Source organism: Pituophis catenifer, unplaced genomic scaffold (assembly GCF_029215685.1).
Source record: "Pituophis catenifer annectens isolate HBS135680 unplaced genomic scaffold, rPitCat1.0.hap2 SCAF_3, whole genome shotgun sequence".
In the NCBI taxonomy this organism is placed as follows: Eukaryota; Metazoa; Chordata; class Lepidosauria; order Squamata; family Colubridae; genus Pituophis; species Pituophis catenifer.
In genome coordinates, this window is record NW_027256883.1 from 108563895 (window position 1) to 108584146 (window position 20252).

At 39.0% G+C, this 20252-nt stretch overlaps 1 protein-coding gene across 1 annotated transcript in view; it reads left to right on the forward strand.

Moving 5' to 3' along the window:
- The window catches only part of DDR2 (discoidin domain receptor tyrosine kinase 2), a 63946-nt gene extending 44225 nt beyond the window's left edge, over positions 1-19721 (forward strand). Inside the window, exons 12-18 of the mRNA XM_070939211.1 lie at positions 192-402; positions 6124-6347; positions 12670-12797; positions 14640-14831; positions 16562-16796; positions 17893-18042; positions 19395-19721. Of these exons, the coding sequence (XP_070795312.1) occupies positions 192-402; positions 6124-6347; positions 12670-12797; positions 14640-14831; positions 16562-16796; positions 17893-18042; positions 19395-19529 (1275 nt within the window). The 3' untranslated portion in view covers positions 19530-19721. The remainder of the gene's footprint in view (positions 1-191; positions 403-6123; positions 6348-12669; positions 12798-14639; positions 14832-16561; positions 16797-17892; positions 18043-19394) is intronic.
- Positions 19722-20252: the final 531 nt, after the last annotated feature.

The window sequence follows — 20252 nt, forward strand, 5'->3', positions numbered from 1 at the left end:
ACAGAAGAGTATGCAAATATGAAACCTGGCCCATTAAAAACTCTGTACCATAGGAAGCTTCTAAGTTGTTTTACATAAATATTATTTGAGCAGAAATGCCACCTTATGTTAGAATCTGCTCTATAATATACTCTGTCATTATCAATTTATAGTGAATATGAGCATCATATGTGTTTTCTTTTGATTTCTAGGCCTCTCGCCGGATGCTGGATGATGAAATGACTGTGAGTCTCTCTCTACCTAGCGAATCCAATATGCTCCACCACAACAGCTCCACTCCATCCAGTGAACAAGAATCAAACTCCACTTATGACCGCATATTCCCCCTTGGAGCTGACTATCAAGAGCCATCGCGATTGATCCACAAACTTCCTGAATTCATCCCAGGGGAAGACGAGGCAGGTCAGATTGGCCACTAGGTGTAAAGAGACTGTGAACAAATTCCCACTTCTACTAGAATAATCTAGAATAAGAAAGTCTGTCTTAATTTTAATTATCTATCTGTTTGCCACTTGATGAGGTAAATTCAGTGGAAATGAGGGAAGGACTGGCTGCTGATTCTAGCAATAACTGACTCTCTTATTCCTTTATGCTGTATCATGTACAGTAATTTGGCTCTCAGGAATAGAACTGTGAACAAACTTTGGTGAATTGATAATCGTTGCTATATGTCAGTGATCCCCAACCTTTCTAGCCCCACAGAGCAGCAATGGTGGTGGTGGCAGCGGGTGGGGAGGGGGTTGGTTTCACACGTGCCACCTAGATCCCATGCATGTGCAATTAATGCTTTGTGTGTTCACCCATTACTTGCACGGCCTGGTTTCAAAAGGGCCACAGACTGGTACCGGTCCACAGCCCAGAGGTTAGGGACCCCTGCTCTATGTAAACATCTGTATGGATTGTGGAAAGGATACATTGGGATAATGTCATCCCATGTTGCTCTCAGATCAAACTGATTACAAATTTAAATTTAAAAAATCAGCATTTTTGTTGAAGTCAAATGTGAAATTCTTAGCTGCAATAGAGAAGTATTATATTCTATCTATATAACCAGTGGTGGGATTCTGCCGGTTCTAGGGGGTTCAGCCAAACCCTTTGTTAAATTGCTGGCTCACCCCACCCCTTGCCCCGCCCCTCCACACCACTATTTATTGCCAATAAATAGTGGTGGGCGAGGGGCGGGCGAGCCAGCAATTTAACAAAGGATTCGGTGTTTTTTTGTAATTTTATTGGCCTGCGGAGCTTCAGCATAGGCTAATTAGCCCTTGCTTAGATCAGCTCTCGACTCTCAGCTGATTTGCTCTTAGCTGTTTTGCTCAGGGCTCTGTTGCTTGCTTGCAAAGAGTGCTGATTTTTTTCCCCCTAGCTATGCTGAAAAACGAAACAGAAAGTAAAGCAGGCTGTTGGCTTTGCTGTTGTTGCAACGTTGGAAAATTAGGCAGGCAGATTTCTTTTCTTTTTCCTCACCAAAAAAGGTAGGTGCAAACAATGGGAAATTTAGAGGAAAAGAGGAGAGTTCAAGATTTTAAAACACAAAAGAAAAAAAGCTCTATTTAACTAGGGAATTGTAATAATTGAGATACTATTAATTGTATATTGTGTTGAAAGCAGAAATGGTTAAGTTGTGGTTTGGAGGAATATATGGGGGAAATTATTTGGTTTATTATTATTGGTAAATATAATTAATGGATTTGTAAGAAATTGGATTGCATGGAAATAATTGGAATATTCATGTTCATATTGATTAATATACAAAAAAGGTAGCTATATAACTAATTGATTTATATTAAAATGTTGAATTTATATTAAACAACTGTAATATTACATAATTAACCAATGTTAGGATGGATATAAAAATAGATGACAATGGGAAGGGGTATAATATAGAATAGAAGGGAAAAATTGAATTTGATTAAGATTAGAGATGAGGATGAAGGGTAATGTTGGTTTTTTACAAAAATAGATGAGGAATAAATATGGCAAAAAGGAAATATAGAAATTGTAAATTTAATTGAAATGACTAAACACTGGTTAAATTTATGAACCGGCCAAATACTCTGTTCAAAGAAAATACATTGTATGTTTGTATGTGTGTTTCTAATTATTGTTATTTCTTCATATTTGTTCTCTTTTATTCTTTAAAGTTTAACAATTCATTCTTTATCTTAATATCTTTATATTTGTTTGGGGTTGGCTTTCTTCCCTTTCATCTTTTTTATTGTACAGCAATCTTTCTCCTAAAACCTACCACCTCTCTCTTTTCTTTCCTTCTTACTTTTTCTTCCTCCCCTTCTTCTTCTCCTCCCTACTTCCTCTTCCTTTCTCCTTCTCCTCCTCTCTTCCTCCCTCTCTTACCCTCCCTCCTACTCTAATTTCCCTTCCCTTCCTTCATCCCTCTCTATTGCTGTATCCTTTTATGCATATGGACTACTCAGAGGGCTGAAAAAATTATTTCTGACTGGTCCTTGCACTTTTGACCAGTCCTCGAACTTACAACTGTCCTCACATTTTATGTTTTTGCCCTATCTTGTCACCATGGTGAAGAGAAGCAGTTGTGAAATGAGTGACACGGTTGTTAAGAATGCTACAATGGGCATAAATGATGACCAGTCATAAGTGTGAAGACCGGTCAAAAGTGCGAGGACCTGTCAGAAATCACTTTTTTCAGCCCTCTGGGTAGTCCTTTTGTGCATATGGACTACTCAGAGGGCTGAAAAAGTTATTTTTGACTGGTCCTCACACTTTTGACCAGTCCTCGAACTTACGACTGTCCTCACATTTTACGTTTTTGCCCTATCTTGTCACCATGGTGAAGAGAAGCAGTTGTGAAATGAGTGACACGGTTGTTAAGAATGCTACAATGGGCATAAATGATGACCAGTCATAAGTGCGAAGACTGGTCAAAAGTGCGAGGACCTGTCAGAAATCACTTTTTTCAGCCCTCTGGGTAGTCCTTTTGTGCATATGGACTACTCAGAGGGCTGAAAAGGTTATTTTTGACTGGTCCTCACACTTTTGACCAGTCCTCGAACTTACGACTGTCCTCACATTTTACGTTTTTGCCCTATCTTGTCACCATGGTGAAGAGAAGCAGTTGTGAAATGAGTGACACGGTTGTTAAGAATGCTACAATGGGCATAAATGATGACCAGTCATAAATGCGAAGACTGGTCAAAAGTGCGAGGACCTGTCAGAAATCACTTTTTTCAGCCCTCTGGGTAATCCTTTTGTGCATATGGACTACTCAGAGGGCTGAAAAGGTTATTTTTGACTGGTCCTCACACTTTTGACCAGTCCTCGAACTTACGACTGTCCTCACATTTTACGTTTTTGTCCTATCTTGTCACCATGATGAAGAGAAGCAGTTGTGAAATGAGTGACACGGTTGTTAAGAATGCCGCAATGGGCATAAATGTGAGGATGGTCAAAAGTGCGAGGACCGGTCAAAAGTGCGAGGAACCAGTCAGATATGACTTTTTTCAGCCCTCTGTAGTCCCTATGCAGATAGCCATGCCCACCCGGTCACATGACCACCAAGCCACATCCCCAACTAAGCCACGCCCACAGAACTGGTTGTTAAAAAAATTGAATCCCACCACTGTATATAACTAATATGCAAGGTCAGGTTAGTGAAAGTTCCCTAATTGTTTAGGTTAGATATTATGAGATTAAATGACTTGATGGCTGTTGCTCACAGTCAACACAATACTATCCACTTATCCTTCAATATCCCTGAAATTATATGGTGATGATAGAGCCCATTGCAGATTCTTATCCCATCTCCATTTTCCCTGTTCTAAGTTGGCCACAAGAGAGGCTGTTGTGATTATACATGTGCAGCATGAGATAAGTGATTGATTGGTTGGTTGGTTGGTTGACTGGTTGATTGAATCTTGTGGGTTGCTTATCCCTCTTCTATCTGTCACCAGCTGTAATTGGAAGAGAAACATCTGATGGGCCTGGACTGGAAGATTCTTTTTATTATATCTATTCTAGGCTATTTAATCTCTTCACAGCCCATTCTGTTATACTCTGAGTCAAATGATGTTTTTTTAAAAAATGAAAATGATGAAAAGAGATGAGTAACAAAGCAGCATTTTTATTTAGTATTTCTCTTGCCTTCCTTATGTTTTTTTCTTGTCCATAGGCAACACATGCTGGCTTCTGGATTCTTATGCATTTTGTTTGAAGGCATTGGGAAGGATCCCACTATTTTAGCTTTGTGCTAAACTGGTGTTTCTAGCTATACAATTAAAATGGTGCTGGTTGTGTGGCCTATGCTATGGCGCAATTCTGATAGATCACCACTTAAATTTGCAGTCATAGGGCTAATAGGTCAATGAAAGCTGTGGAAAGAAATCAAGCATGCAGTTAGAGTAGAGTTATCAAACCCCCACAAGGAGAATCTCTGCTAAAAAAATGCAGTTCTATCACTCTTGTGCAAATCTGGATGGCCACCAGCTAAGCACTGCTGGGTCCCATTTTTTAGGAAGGCAATAGTCAAATGATGGCAGACAAGGTTGACCAGGGACAGAAAGACATATTTCTTTATGTGTCTCTTTGATCCCTCTGACATCTGCTCATCTGACTTGTCCTCTAATGTACTGGGTGAGATATTTAATTGCTGGTTTTGGATGCTATCAGTTTAAGGGGGAAGCAATACTTTAACCCTAGTAGAATTTAGGACCACTTAGGGCTGTCTCTCATGAACTGGGGACAAGATGAAGACAATGTCATGGGACAAAAGAAGAAAAACAAGGTACAACCAGGGTGCGTTTAATACAATGCAAGTCTAGAGTTGCATAAATAGCTTTGGAGCCATAGAAGGGGGGTGGGAATTAAAAGATAGAATATGATTTGTTGTAGAGAATTTACTTTCTTAAAAATCATAGCTTTTTAGGGTTATTTTTATTTTATTTTAAAATTGTTTTTAACCTTTTCATAAGTGCAAACATTTACTGAATTACTGGAGGAAAACAGTCTAAAGTTTTTTTTGGGGGGGGGGGGTTGGGAAAAAGCATCTCCCATACCTGTTTATAATTCTTTAAAAAAGATTCACCATCAATAAAGATGAATACATGGTAGCAAAAATGGATTGTGATAGAAGAGGTTTCACAAAGTGATACGAACAACTAAAAAGCCCTGTCCTGGGTCATTTCTATCTTATAATAGATGATGTGAAGATGCATAGAAGTGCCTCAAGTAAGAATGCTAACAGGGAAAAAAGAAATTCTTGAGACATCCAATCTCTAGATGGTTTTGAGCTTGGAAAATTAAATGGAATGGCTGATTAAAACATGCAATAATCTTATCTATGTATAATTCCATATCCACCCATATAATTAAGAAAACCAATATAAATGACATGAATTAAGAAAAAAGCATTTAATTTGTGCAGCTAAAGTTAGCTATCAAATTCAGCTGTACTTGTCGAATAATTTAGAATCAGCACAGCCCTGTGTCTTAATTAACTGTAGCCCATAGTTAGCACTTAACACTTATACTTTACTTATATATCGTTTCACAGTGCTTTCCAGCCCTCTCTAAGTGATTTTACAGAGTCAGCATATTGCCCCCAACAATCTGGGTCCTCATTTTACCGACCTTGGAAGGATGGAAGGCTGAGTCAATCTTGAGCCAGTGAGAATCGAACTGCCGAACTGCTAGCCGTTGGTAGTCAGCAGAATTAGCCTGCAATACTGCATTTTAACCACTGCGCCACCACAGCTCTTAATTAGTCTGATTGATGCTTATTTTTCTCCATAGCTTACTTGGAGTTCCTTCTTTTGGCAGTCCTTTGTGTCCTACAGCATCAGGCAGGCTCTCTTTCCAGAGTTCTCCTGTTCTGACTGTTTATTGTTCTTATTATTCTCCTAACTGTGAGAACAATTAATCAGCGGAATGGCTTGCCTTCAGAAGTTGTGGGTGCTCCATCATTGGAGGCTTTTAAGAAGAGATTGGACAGCCACTTGTCTGGATTGGTATAGAGTCTCCTGCTTGAGGGCTAGAAGACTAGAAGACCTCCAAGATCCCTTCCAACTCTGTTATTCTGAGTTACCAGCCATCAAAGCTCAGGATTTTCTTCACTGAGATTTTCTTGTCTCTAATCTTCTCTCCTCTTAGGCTGCAGTGGGATCACCAAGCCTACCCAACCAACCGGAGCCGAAGGGGTTCCCCATTATGCAGAAGCAGACATTGTGAACTTGCAGGGAGTCACAGGCAGCAACACCTATTCTGTACCTGCAATCACCATGGACTTACTCTATGGCAAAGAGGTGGCTGTGGCTGAGTTCCCTAGGAAGCTGTTGACTTTCAAGGAGAAATTGGGAGAAGGACAGTTTGGGGAGGTGAGAACTTGCTCCATTGGTTCTTCACAGTAGATTTATCTTCAAAATGTGGGTGGAAATAAATAATAAAACTGATGTAAAATTTATGCTTATAGTAATTCATTATTTCTTAGTTTTCAATCATTGTATACAGGTAGTTCTTGATTTACAACAATTCACTTAGTGACTGTTTGAAGTTATAACAGCACTGAAAAAAGTGACGTATGACCATTTTCCACACTTATGACCATTGCAGCAACCCCATGGTCATGTGATTTATATCTGGATGCTTGACAACTGACTCATATTTATGATGGTTGCAGTATCCTGGAGCTATGTGCTATGTTTTGCAACCTTCTGACAAGCAAAGTCAATTGGAAAACCAGATTCACTTAACAACCATCTTACTAATTAGACAACTGTAGTGATTCACTTAACAAATGTGGCAACAAAAGTCATAAAATAGGGCAAAACTCACTTAACAAGATTCTAGGTACCAAAAATAAATATAATAATATTTTCCTGATTTGAAAATCCTCAGTGGATCAATTCCTGGTGACCCAGAGAGTGAATTAATTTTTGAAGTTAGAAGAAGACTCATTTTAGATTATGCGAGTTTGCCCCTCATTTTAAACATATATCTTTGTCTTTCAATCTAGCAAGCAATCACCATCCATCCCATGGCAGGATCCCTCACTATTAACTCAACTGAACAGTGTCAGTCTTTACAGCACTTGATTTCCTTGCCACCTACAGTTACTTTTGTCCAGTATTGTGTAATAAGCCACTGTGACTATTGCTCAATTTTTATAGCCCTGTAAATCTATAATTTGAAAAAGTGTAGCTAGCAATGCTTATAAAATAATTACAGTTTTGCAACAGTAGTTTGCAGTAGTTAGTTTAGCTCTTAGATAAAATAAACTTCCTTCTCTTTCCAATTTAATCAACAACCAAAACCCAGTGAAAGAACTACTAATATTTTCATAAAAAATGATTAAACATATAATGATCTTTCCTCCCTGCAAACATTTCATATTCTAAACAAGAGTCACAAGAGCCTTCTATGGGAGGAGAAACAAAATTATGTGCTAAAGAACTGAGCTAAGCTCCAACAGCTGTAACAAATAAAGATGCCTGCCTGCTTTGGCATTTCATTTCCTGATTCTCAGCAAAATTTAGCCCAGCTATTAACAATTTAATCTCTCCTCAATCTTGAGACAGCAACTTCCAATGAGCTATTTGATACATCTCCATATGCTGATTCTTATGTTCTGCCACCAGATGACCCCCTTCCAAATGGCCTTTAGCCTGAACTCAGAAGTTTTTTAAGAAATTCCACTGAAAAATAACAAAGTTCCTAGCAAAGACACAGCAAAGCCTTGGTGGTGCAGCAGACTAAAGTGTTGTTAAGTAGCATCAGCTGCCTGCAATTACTGCAAGTTCAAATCTCACCAGGCTCAAGGTTGACTCAGCCTTCCATCCTTTCGAGGTAGGTAAAATGAGGACCCGGATTATGGGGGCAATAAGGTAACTTTGCATAAAAAAGAACACCGCTGGGGGGGGGGGGTAAAAGCCCTACTAAGTAGGTATATACAAAAGTATGAAGGCTATTGCTTAACGCATTGTAAGCCGCCTTGAGTCTCCGGAGAAGGGCGGCATATAAATTGAACCAATAAATAAATAAATAAATAAATAATAATTCTACCAGAATTTTTAAAATTTAATCCTGCTTTGTGGGCATCTCTAATAGTCCACCTTTTTTCTGCCACAAATAACTCCTTCAAATTCCCAAAGAATGGCTTAATTCAGGGGTGGTATTCACCTACTTTCCCTACCGGTTCACAAATGGCCATGCATGCGCCTGTTCCTCCGCGCATGTGCTTTGCTGGCGCACACACCTTCCGCATATGCACCCGGCCTAAAAAACATGCCTAAATAGGATAGCATAGAACCAGGGCGGTTGGGTAGACCCACCCACGATTTCCGCTACTGGTTTGGGCGAACTGGTCCAAACCGGCTGAATGCCACCTCTGGCTTAATTCTATCAATGGGGATAAATCCTCCTGAAGGCTACCACCCTATTAATCTCTTTTCTGTAATGAATGACTTATATACATCAATTTTTATACTCTAAACTTCTGGACTGGATTATTTCTGAGACATTTTAGCCACAGAACAGTCAAGGAAATTCAACTATGGATCAATGTACAACACTATACCACCTAGCTGAGACATATTACATCTTCCCAAAGATATCTTTTATATCACTTTCATAAACCTAAGTTAGCCTTGATGCCATGTGAGAGATTCTGGAGGAAATCAAAACATTACTTGTAGAGACCTAACTCAATCAATCATTATCCTAAAAGGTGTAAAACAAAGCTGTAGTCTTGCTCCATTATTGTTTAATCTATACAGTAATGATATTTTTTTAATTGAAAAGTTTTACAAAAAAGAAATACAAAATTTTTTTTCCCCTGTTCCCCCCACCCTTTCCCCCCCTTCATCCCCCCTCCCCCTCCCTCTTCCCAGAGCAAAATACAAGGTATTTCATTTAATCAAACATAAACTAGATTAATCTACTTATCCTCAAAGTACTGCCTCCCCCACTGAAACCTTAACTCCACTACAGATAACCAAATACTTCTAATACTAACATTCATTCATAAGCTATTTGATATTTTCTTGTCTGATACTTATTTTGAATATAATCAATCCATCTTCTCCATTCCGATACGTATCTTTCTTGCGTGTGGTCCTTCAAGTACGACGAGATTTTCACCATTTCTGCTAGGTTTGTTACTTTCAATATCCACTCTTCAATAGTAGGCAAAGAGTCCTTCTTCCAATATTGAGCTACCAGCAGCCTAGCTGCTGATATTAAGTTCAAAATCAATTTAGTCTCTGAAACTGTACAGTCCGTAGTTATACCCAATAGAAACAATTGAGGAGTAAATTTCAACCTTCTTTTCAAAATGTTCTGCATCACCCACCAAATTTTTATCCAAAATGCCTTTATTTTCTTACAAGTCCACCATATATGATAATAGGTTGCGTCATTACATTCACATCTCCAACATTTAGCTTGCAAATTCGAATACATACATGATAATTTCTTAGGATCTAAGTGCCATCTATAAAACATTTTATAAAAATTCTCTCTCAAATTTTGTGCTTGCGTAAATTTAACATTTCTGACCCAAATCTTTTCCCACGTTTCCATCATCACTGGTTCCTGAAAGTTTTGTGCCCATTTTATCATACAATCCTTAACCAATTCCGTTTCTGAGTCTATTTCCAGTAATGCATTATACAACCTTTTAATATGCATCTGACTTTGATCTCTAATCTGTTTCACCAAATTCTCCTCATTTTGCATAACCCCAATTTTTTGATCCTCCCTCCATCTAGCTTGGAGCTGACCATACTGAAACCAAGTATAAATTATCCCTTCTTCTTTTAATTCATCTAGAGATTTCAATTGCAACTTGCCCCTTTCCAAAAGAAGAAGCTCTTTATAAGTAATCACCTCTATTTTTTGCTCTGTACTTATATTTTCTATTACATGTCTGGGGTTTGCCCATATAGGTATCTTATAGTTCAGCTTATATTGGTACTTTTTCCAAACCCTCAACAATGCATTTCTAAGTATATGACCCTTAAACACTTTATCCACTTTTTTTTCATACAACAAATAAGCATGCCATCCATATAACAAATTATAACCTTCTATGTTTAACATTCTTTCTTCAGATCCAAATCTTCTTCCATAATAATTCCTCCAGCTGCAACTTCAGCATAGGTTTGTATCTGTTTTCCATCTTTTTCTTGTTGTAACATCTCCATTTTCTCCCCCCCCCCAGTGAGGGTGGGTATCCAGCCTGTAACACATTTACATAAAAATCTTTTGCCTTCCAAACTGTGTTTAACTGGTATCTTTTTCCTTTATAAGTCACTATTAGACCAATTGGAACGTCCCATCTATATGCCACCTGTTGATTTCTCAACTCATTTACCAGAAAGCCAAAGTCTTTCCTGCTTCTCAACATCTTTGGAGGAATCTCTTTCAAAACCACCACCTCCTGCCCAGCCACCTGAACTTTATTCTTGTAAGAAGCTTGTAGAATTTCATTTCTGATCCTCCTAGTTGTAAAGTAAATCACCACATCTTGTGGCAGCTGTCTTTGTTTTGCCAACCAGGAATTAACCCTGTAAATTTTATCAATTTGGATTGCCACATCTTCTGGTCTTTCTTTAATTATCTCAGCCATAGCATCAGCACAAATGTCTTTTAAATTTTCTTTGCTATTTTCCTTCAGGCCTCTCAGTCTCAGAGCAAACTCCATAGATCTGTATTGTAATATTACCAATTCATCATCCACTTTCTCTGTTCTGGTCATGACATCACCCATTTTGCTCTCTAGATTTAAATTGGCTTCATTAATTTCTTCAACTTTCCCATCAAGCTGGATAACAAGATTTGAGAGTCCTGATACAGCAAAAACAATATAACCTCTTATTTTATCATGCTCCTTTGCAACTGCTCCCTTGATCGAACCTATGTCTTCCTCTATTTTCTTAAATTTCCCTTCAACAAGTAATGTTAAATTGTTCATTGCTTCTCTCATTGCTGTTGCTTGATTATTCATGGCTTCTTTCATAGCTTCCTTAAAATCATTAAGTGCTGCGTTTTGACTCTGGGTCTGGCTCTGTGAATCAGCCGGAAGTTGTGCTTTCTGTGTCACCACTGACACAACTGGGGAGCCTCCCCCTCCTTTAACAACTCCTGGTTTCACTTGTCTAGAAGCCATTTTTTTCCTCCCCCCCCCCTCTTTTCTTTAAAAGCAACAAAATCTTTAAAGATGTTAAATTATAGTCTCTAAATTGCCAGACAAAGTAGTTTTTTTTTTTCTTTTATTCTCTTCCCTCCGCACTCTCAGTTCCCAGCAGTTAATAGGCAGCTAATCCACTCTCCCAGCGCAAAGTTCTCAAGCACTTTCATTTCAGGCTTTCACTTTCAAAGCCCTAACAAAGACGCCATCTTCTGCCTCTAGCTCAAGATTCAGATTGAAACAAAGTAACTTTGGAGTTAAGCTCTGTATTTTTAAGGCTTGTTCTCCTGTTTTCCGCTCTGCCTGCGCTTGGGATCAATCAAACTCACTCTTTAAAAGCAGGATCGGATCGTGGCTTCTCGCCCTGCTTTTGCAGGGTCGTCCTGGCTCCGGAGCTTCTTGGCGGGCTGACTGAGGAGCTCTCACCCTCCAAGCCTCTGGAAATGATCCAGAGGACTTTCGGGGTGCTCTACTCTCGCCCACCGGCTCTCCTCTCCTTCTTTTCCCAAAGGAGAGTTTTTTCAGTTGTTTGACAGCTGATTTGCGCTGTCAAAGCGGCTTTTACAGAGAGCCAGGGCTGGCGGTCATAAATGACCGTCCACAGAGCCTGTGGTGCCAACTGGAAGTCACAGTAATGATATTGTTGATGTAAACCAACAATAAACCAGAATTTCATTCTTCATCTCTCCCCCATCTTCTTACTCCTTTTCTTCTCTATGCTGATGGCTACTGTTTTGGTAACCCAAGTAGGTCTGCATAGATGCTTTGAAAGTTTATATTTGTATTGTCATAGGAAACATCTTGATATTAATTGGTCTAAAAGAAGACCCTAATATTTTCCAGAAAATGCCCCAAGTCCATGATTACGTGGATGATCAAATGACAGGTTTATTGATCATGTTATGACTATTAGATACTCACTTTCAATCCTCTACCTGCTTGAACAATGAAGCAATAGAGCTTCTTGTAAGGGCCCCCAAAGCAATTATTAAATATTCAAGGCAACATAGCAACAATCACATACCAACAGTATTAAACAATTTAAGGATAAAGTTTTGATTTGAACCAGATATATCTGCTAAGGTTTCTTCAATTTTAAGGGAGAATATTATTTAATATTGCAGTTAGATAACCAAAGACACAGGATATTTACGGTATATTGCTCACAAAAGTCAAGGATTAATCATTAATCTCTGAGATTTAGAGTGGGCTCCGATCAGATTTTTCTAGGCGGTCAAGTTGCCCTTTTCTGTTTAATATCCTTGAACATAATAATTGTTTTGTCTATGAGGCTTCTGATAAAGGATAAACACATTGGAATGAAAAACAGATTATCTTAACATTCCCAAGTATGTTTGACCCTGAAAGTGATAGTATTTTGGATGCATTCCTACTCTTCACAAAGAATAGGAAATGAGAGCTTATGGGGCTTTTTGTTAAAATCGAGACCTTCTGTCTATGTAAACAAGAGTGATCTGTCAAACCACTTATGCCCGTTGCTTTTTCTCTAGGTTCACCTCTGTGAAGTGGAAGGAATGGAGAGATTTGTGGATCAGGATTCTGTTCTGGATGGTAGTGTCATGCAGCCTGTCCTACTGGCTGTGAAAATGCTGAGAGCTGATGCTAACAAGAATGCCAGGTGCTTGGAACAAACAGAAGAACAGGCGAAATACAGCTGCAGTTCTCAGGGTTGAACAGTGGAATCCTTGGTCTTCTGTGAGCTTGGCTGTTTTCCCAGATATATTTCATCACCTGACAAGATACCATTAGATGTTACTGAGTCACATACTGAAAAGTCGGCAAGGAAACAATCAAACTCACAGAGCATCAAGGACTCCACAATCAGTCAATGGGTATAAGCATTTTTGTTATTATACAGAACTGACTGAAAAGTAAAAAGTCACACAATGGATCACATTTCAAATCTGGTAAACTGGTACAGGACATTTCTAAATCTTCATGTTAAAAAATGTTTTATTATTTCATGACAAAATTGGACAAAATGTTCAAAACTGACCCTCCAGATTGGGTGTAAGGCCCTGCCTCTCCCCCTTATTCAAAAAAGTAAAGACTCTTGAATCTGAGCTTTACAAAAGGAACCTTTTATTGAATAGAGGTGATAGCAGAGCGAAAGAGAAAGCAAGCTCTGAGGGCCCTCAGGCCATAAAGTTAGAATAAAGGAATTAGAAACCCCTCCCAAGAGTCCGATGTGGATTCAGCCAATCCACAGGTGCGAAGATGTTATTGTACCAGTCGCTCTGAGAAAGTAATAAGGAAACTTTCTCAGGGTCATCCTTCCTCTGGTTCTCGACCGATGGAATCCACATGGCCCTCCCTCCCCTTACATTCCCCAAAAGGTGTGAAAATGCCAGGGCGCTTAGGCACCAGGCTAAAGCTATAAACCAATACATTTCAGGATACAGGATATATGAGAAAGAACTTAATAAGCAAAGTAGTAATTTTTTTAAAAATTGAATGGCAGATTCACTGATCTGACTGGGTTTCTCAAAAATAATGTAGTAATCCCACAGGTATGAGTATTTAAGGCTTTATTCCAATGCACTTGGGGATAAAATAAGATTATGACATTCTGAAATGCAGGGAGGAGAATAAGAAAGGCCCTGTAACCCTTCTGCTTGTCAGGGAACTTCAAAACATGGATGGCGAGTGGGCTGCCAGCTTGATTTTGCCAAGGGCAATTATGATAGATTTATCTTATTTTTCTTGAAGTACCTAATCTTGCTAAAGCTGAGACTATCCCAAGGTTAAAGTGTATTGAACATGAGAAAGAAAATCCCCTCCACCCAGGTGTTCTAGATCAAAGACAGGACAAAAAACAGAGTATAAGTATCTAATGATTAAAATAAATGCTTAATTCTGTACTGTATACTCAGCCATCACATGGGAATATAGAGTTCTATGTATGTAAGAAAAAAAAGGATCCACACGACTATCTCCAACTGATTTTTTACAGCATTACTACCAAAGGTACAATAATTGGTTGGGATGGCATTATTTTCAATTCCCCCTGTTCCTGATTTTATTTAAGGCAAATATAATTTATATCATAATTGTCATAATCGATATATTGCAAAGGTCTTGCCACTTCCATTCATTTCAGAGGCACTTGTGCTGGAAGCCTTCTTGGTGCATTGTGTCCTTTGTTAATTAATATACATGTTGGGGTTTCAGTTGCTGTTTGATTTTTTTGTTTCTTGCTATCTAGGCAAAAAGGAAAGTCAAAGGACTTGGACAGCTTGTTGCCAGTCCAAGTTAAAAAATAGATTATTGGTAAACTGACCCAGTAAATTAATGCCATATATTAAAATAATACACATAGCTTCTACATAATGCTTTTGAATGTTCAAACATTTCACATATATTTACAGCAGGTTATTGGCTTCTACCCCATACTAGCAAGTTTTCTTGAAAACAACATAGCTCACTAATTTCACCTTTGCATGGCTTTTGTTTCTGGCAGGAATGACTTCCTCAAGGAGATTAAGATTATGTCCAAACTGAAGGATCCCAATATAATCCGGTTGCTGGCTGTGTGCATCATTGATGACCCTCTCTGCATGATTACTGAGTACATGGAAAATGGTGATCTCAACCAGTTTCTGTCTCGTCAGGAACCCCAAAACTTATCAGAGAGCTCCACTCCTCCTGTCAGGTAGAAAATAAGGAGTCCCTCAATTCTAGCCTGTACAGTTTTTCTTGTGAGGTAGGCCTGTTCCACTTTTCAGTTGAACACCTATCTTAGCCTGGGAATATGTGTGTATGATAAGAGTGTTGTAAGCTTTTTTGAGGCTTTAGTTAGAGCCGAAGATGTTGTAATTATCTCGTCTACTCATTTCTCCTTGGCTTTGGGAAGATGAGAAGACTTTCTTCAAAAATTCTTCACCCTCTTCTTCTTTGACCTCTGCTAATAGTCAGAGGAAAGGAAGATTGTATCAATCATCCCATTTGGCACATCCAAAAAAGAAACTCTTGGCACGTAGGAACTACCAAGAGTAAAACTATTGAAAGATCCATTTAGGCACAGCAGAAGCAAAGTCAGCTCTGAGGTTTTCCTGTGAAATACACATAGGTAAAACTCCCATTTCACCCCTGGGCCACCCACAGTTCATTGTCCACCAATTACACTCAGTACTTTTGTATTGGGAAAACATTCTGAGTTGGTTGGTAGCTCTGAGAACTTGGCCTTGGTGGGTATTTGCTCTCCAGCAGCAGAAGGCTCTCATGCATTCCTTAGCCCCCCCTGCTCCTCCCCCCCCCCGGCCTAGAAATTTACCAACCCACCTTCTATTTTTGTTTGGCAAACTGCGAGTTAGACGTTGATGCAAGCAACAATGAAAGCGAGTCAGCTTTGACAGATTGTTCCTTATTGTTTGATTGCAAATTCCCATCCAGATAGTTGCCTGCCTGTCAAAAGAAAAGTTGCACTGTTTAGCATGGTGGAAACATAGCACCCAGAATTAAACTAGACAATATGTTAATTGTGTACCATGCTGTTCTACTCAAGTTTTAATTCACTTTGTAGTTAAATACATAATGTTTGATCTGTCTGGGGATCCTTAGACCTAAAGAACCTCAAGCTTCCTTAAATTTCTTGTTGTATAATTAAAATTTCATCCCTAGCCATGAGAGATTTCTATTTGTTTTTTTTTAAATTACAGGTAGTCCTCGACTTACAGCTATTCACTTAGTGACCATTTGAAATTTCAAAGGCACTGAAAAAGTGACTGTTTTATGACTGATTTTCACACTTGCAACCATTGAAGCATCTCCATGGTCATGTGATCAAAATTTAGATGCTTAGCAACTGGTTCATGACTGTTGCAGTGTCCTGGGGTCATGTGATCACCTTTTGTGGCCTTCTGAAAAGCAAAGCCAATAGGGAAGCCAGATTCACTTAATAACCATGTTGCTAACTTAACAACTGCAGTGATTCACTTAACAACTGTGGCAAGAAAGGTCATAAAATGGGGCAAAACTCAATAAACAAATGTCTTTCTTAGCAACAGAAAATTTGAGCTCAAACAGAAAATTAGTCATAAATCAAGGACTACCTCTATGTCCATGAAAGTTATTTAAGGCAATCATGATTGTAAAGATATAGTAAAGGGCCTGGTGGGAATGATTCTTTCTTCCTCAATTGTGATGGTTCTGATCTTGATTGGACTGCAATTTATTTAAAAACACATAAGTGGAACTTAAACAGAATAACACCCAATTTATGTATCATATACTTTAAACTATAGAAGATTTGATAAACATTCTGAGTGGAAATCCTTCTCTTTTGTCCTGGATAGCTGATGGTATGTGTGGCATGTTTACTCTTTAAAACTGCTGACAGTTACTAAAGGACCTATTTTTGTTTCTTTTTCTTCTGTCATTCAGTTACGCTAATCTGAAATTAATAGCTATCCAGATTGCTTCTGGCATGAAGTATCTTTCCTCCCTGAATTTTGTTCACCGAGACTTGGCTACCCGCAATTGTCTGGTGGGGAAGAATTATACTATCAAGATAGCAGACTTTGGCATGAGCCGCAACCTCTACAGTGGGGACTACTACAGAATCCAGGGCCGGGCAGTGCTCCCTATTCGCTGGATGTCCTGGGAAAGCATTCTTTTGGTGAGCATGTTGCACTTCCTATTGTGACTAAAGAGGTTAGTGAAAATTTTTAGGGATAGTCATGAACTAACTGCCCACTTAATCTAACAACAGGGCCAGAGGAGGGTTTCAGCAGGTTCTGACCAGTTCTGGAGAACTGTTAGTGGAAATTTTGAGTAGTTCGGAGAACTGGTAGTAAAAATTCTGACTGGCCCTGCCCCCATCTATTCTCTGCCTCCCATGTCCCAGCTGATTGATAGGAAATGGGGATTTTGCAGTAACCTTCCCCTGGAGTGGGATGGGAATGGAGATTTTACAGTATCCTTCCCCTGCCATACCCACCAAGCCATGGCCACCAAGCCACACCCACAGAACCGATAGTAAAAAACTGAACAGGGCCTACCCTTACTTTCAATTAATCACACTAAGCATCCTCTTGTTTTCTGCTGTGATCTCATGATATTGCCTTTATCTCATCACCAGCACATGCTTGAGATATCTTTATACCATATTTATCTGTGCCAGTATTAAAGTAATATTTCCATTCTTATCCTAATGCACATTTAATCATGGACTAAACCACCCGCGACTTGTTGGGTCACCATTTCAAAGATATTTTCTTACCTAAACAGAAACAGAATGATCATGGGCATTAAAAAAAAAACCAGTGGGAGCGACTTCCAACTTCCCATTAGGTTTCCTTGTGGGAAATGGGCAGTGAATGTCAGAAATTCTCCTTCCTTCCTTCCTTCCTTCCTTCCTTCCTGCCTGCCTGCCTGCCTGCCTGCCTGCCTGCCTGCCTTTCCTCCCGCATTCTTTGTTCTTCTTTCCTCCCTCCCTGTTCCTTCCTTCGTTCCCTGCTATCCTCTTACCTTCCTTCCTGTGTACTTTTCTACACAGTAGCTTCTTTGAAAAGTTTCAGCACCAGATGAGGACTGGAACATGAAGAGATCTATTCCAATCTCCAGAAACATACAGCTCTATATGATTCACACAATTTTATTTTCCTGTAGGCAGTTTTTCTCCTTGGAGCTGCTTAATTTTTATGGAAACCATGAATCTCCAATTAGTTATATATAAGCAATTTTGATTTTCTCCCCTCTGTTCCTCCAACCAGGGAAAATTCACAACTGCAAGTGATGTGTGGGCTTTTGGTGTTACACTCTGGGAAACCTTCACATTTTGCCGAGAGCAACCATATTCTCAACTATCTGATGAGCAAGTAATTGAGAACACCGGAGAATTTTTCAGAAATCAGGGACGACAGGTATAAAAATATATGAATATTTTAGATAGATAGATGTCTGTAGACTCAGAAAATGGAAAAACATTATTTGATCTGTTGGGAAAACTATACAGGTAATCCTTACTTAACAATGGTAATTGGGACCAGAATTTCCATTGCTAAGTGATGTGGTCATGAAGCCTGATGTCACATGACCATCCCATTTAGCAACAGCAGTTCTAGTTCTTTACGATTACAACAGTTAAGGAATTGTGTGATGTTGTTAAGCACAACATCTCATGGTCACCATTTGCATACTCATGCCGATTTCCCCATGGGCTTTTCTTGTTGGAAGGTGGCAGTGGAGGTCGTAAATGGTGACCATGTAACCAGAGGATGCTGCAATGTTGTAATGGTGACCTGGGTGCTAAGTGAGTTGGCCTTAAGTGAGGACCTCCGGTACTTCAGAAATCTATACTGTTTTAATATGCAGTTCAATATCTAGCTATGAATAATTTGTTCACGTTATTTGCTTGAACAGACATGCTTTTTTTTTTTTCTCATGTTGCATTCACTGACTGGTTAAAAAGAGGGAGGAAACCCACCAATTTTACCATTCTTCCTGACACCTGAGCTAGAAAAGAAACTAGCACAACTCTTGTCATATTCCCAAGGTTAAAAAGAAAGGAAAAATGACCATCTTTCATTAAGGAGTTAATAAGAACAACAAAAGTCCAGCTTTTCACCATTTTAAAAATATCTTTAAAAAAGGGCCATGTAAAGAAAGCAGTGACAATAGGAGGTGACACTTCCTCTCTGTATTACAGCACGGAGTAGCCAATTGGACTGAAAGTGTTTGCCTGCAATATAATGAAGCACAATAGGAAAATCAGATAGCACCACTTGTGCTAGTGCCAGTCAAACACACTACTTTTGATGTGTAACAGTAGGGATTGAGAGGTGGAGGTTTCCTTCTGCGTTGGCTCAGGTTGGGTAGATAGTAACATCATGCATTCTTGCATTCAAGAAACAGTGTCTTGCTCAAGCTTGATTCTGCAGAGCAGACCAGTATTTAACTCAGAAAAAGAAATATTACTGGGCAATGTGTTGATAAAATCACTTTTAACCTAAGTTTATTTCACTGTGTTGTTTCAAGAATGGAGAGAGGTAGCATCTTACAAACTAAACTCTGTGGAAAAGAGATGAGATGCAAATGTGCTAAACAAACCACCATCACAAAATAAATGAAATTATCTACTATGAATCACATTCTGCAACTAACATCCCATAAATGAACAGAACAAAATATGAACAGAAGAGGTTTTAATGTTTTTAAAGAAGGAATTGTTCTGCCTTCCTTCAATACTTGCCTTTCTCTCCCTCTCCCCTTTCAGACTTACCTTCCACAGCCTCCATGTTGCCCTGATCCTGTATATAAGCTAATGCTCAACTGTTGGAGACGAGATACCAAAGCTCGCCCTTCCTTCCAAGAAATCCACTGCTTTCTTCAAGAAATAACCACTTCATAGTGATGCCTTCAAATGCTATAGACCATCCCTTCCCCTGCCACGTTACCCTCCCCAAGTTATACCCAGAACTTAAGCCACTTCACTTTTCCTTCAATAACACAGCTGGACTCAAATCAACCATCAAAGGACAGATGAGAGAGAAATGGGGATCTGACCAGGTCTGCCACATAATAATCTCATTCATGGTGCTGTGTTCTGGACTGGTAAAGACTGAAAACGTTATTTATCTTGTAAATGTTCTAGGTTGTGTGTGTGTTTTTTAATGGAGTTTGTCTATGAAAGAGAAGAAAATATATTCTTTCTCCCTAAAAAAGGATATGAAAAAAAGCTTGAAAATGGAATTGAGCTGGAAATAGGCACATGAACTTGGAAAGTACTGAAGCAATTAGTACGGTAGTGTTTTATGCTACTGCTGTGTGCAAGAGCTGTAATGGTGTAAGAGGCAGTAAAAGAGCAGAATGTCATATTGGACACATTGTGGCTTGGACAATGCTTGCTGAAATCTCAAAAGCCAAAGAAGGTACTGAAATAGATTTTCTGTGAGTTAGGACAAGATTTGCTAATACAGAATGGGTTGGGTAAATTTAGAGAAAGTATGCAATTTTGTATCATTTAACAAAAAGTACTCAGACTTTGCAAAATGTAATTAATTTGGGGTGGAACCTAGATTGCTTTGAGCAAAATATTTGTGTGTTAGAAAAATTTGGATGTTATAGAATATGT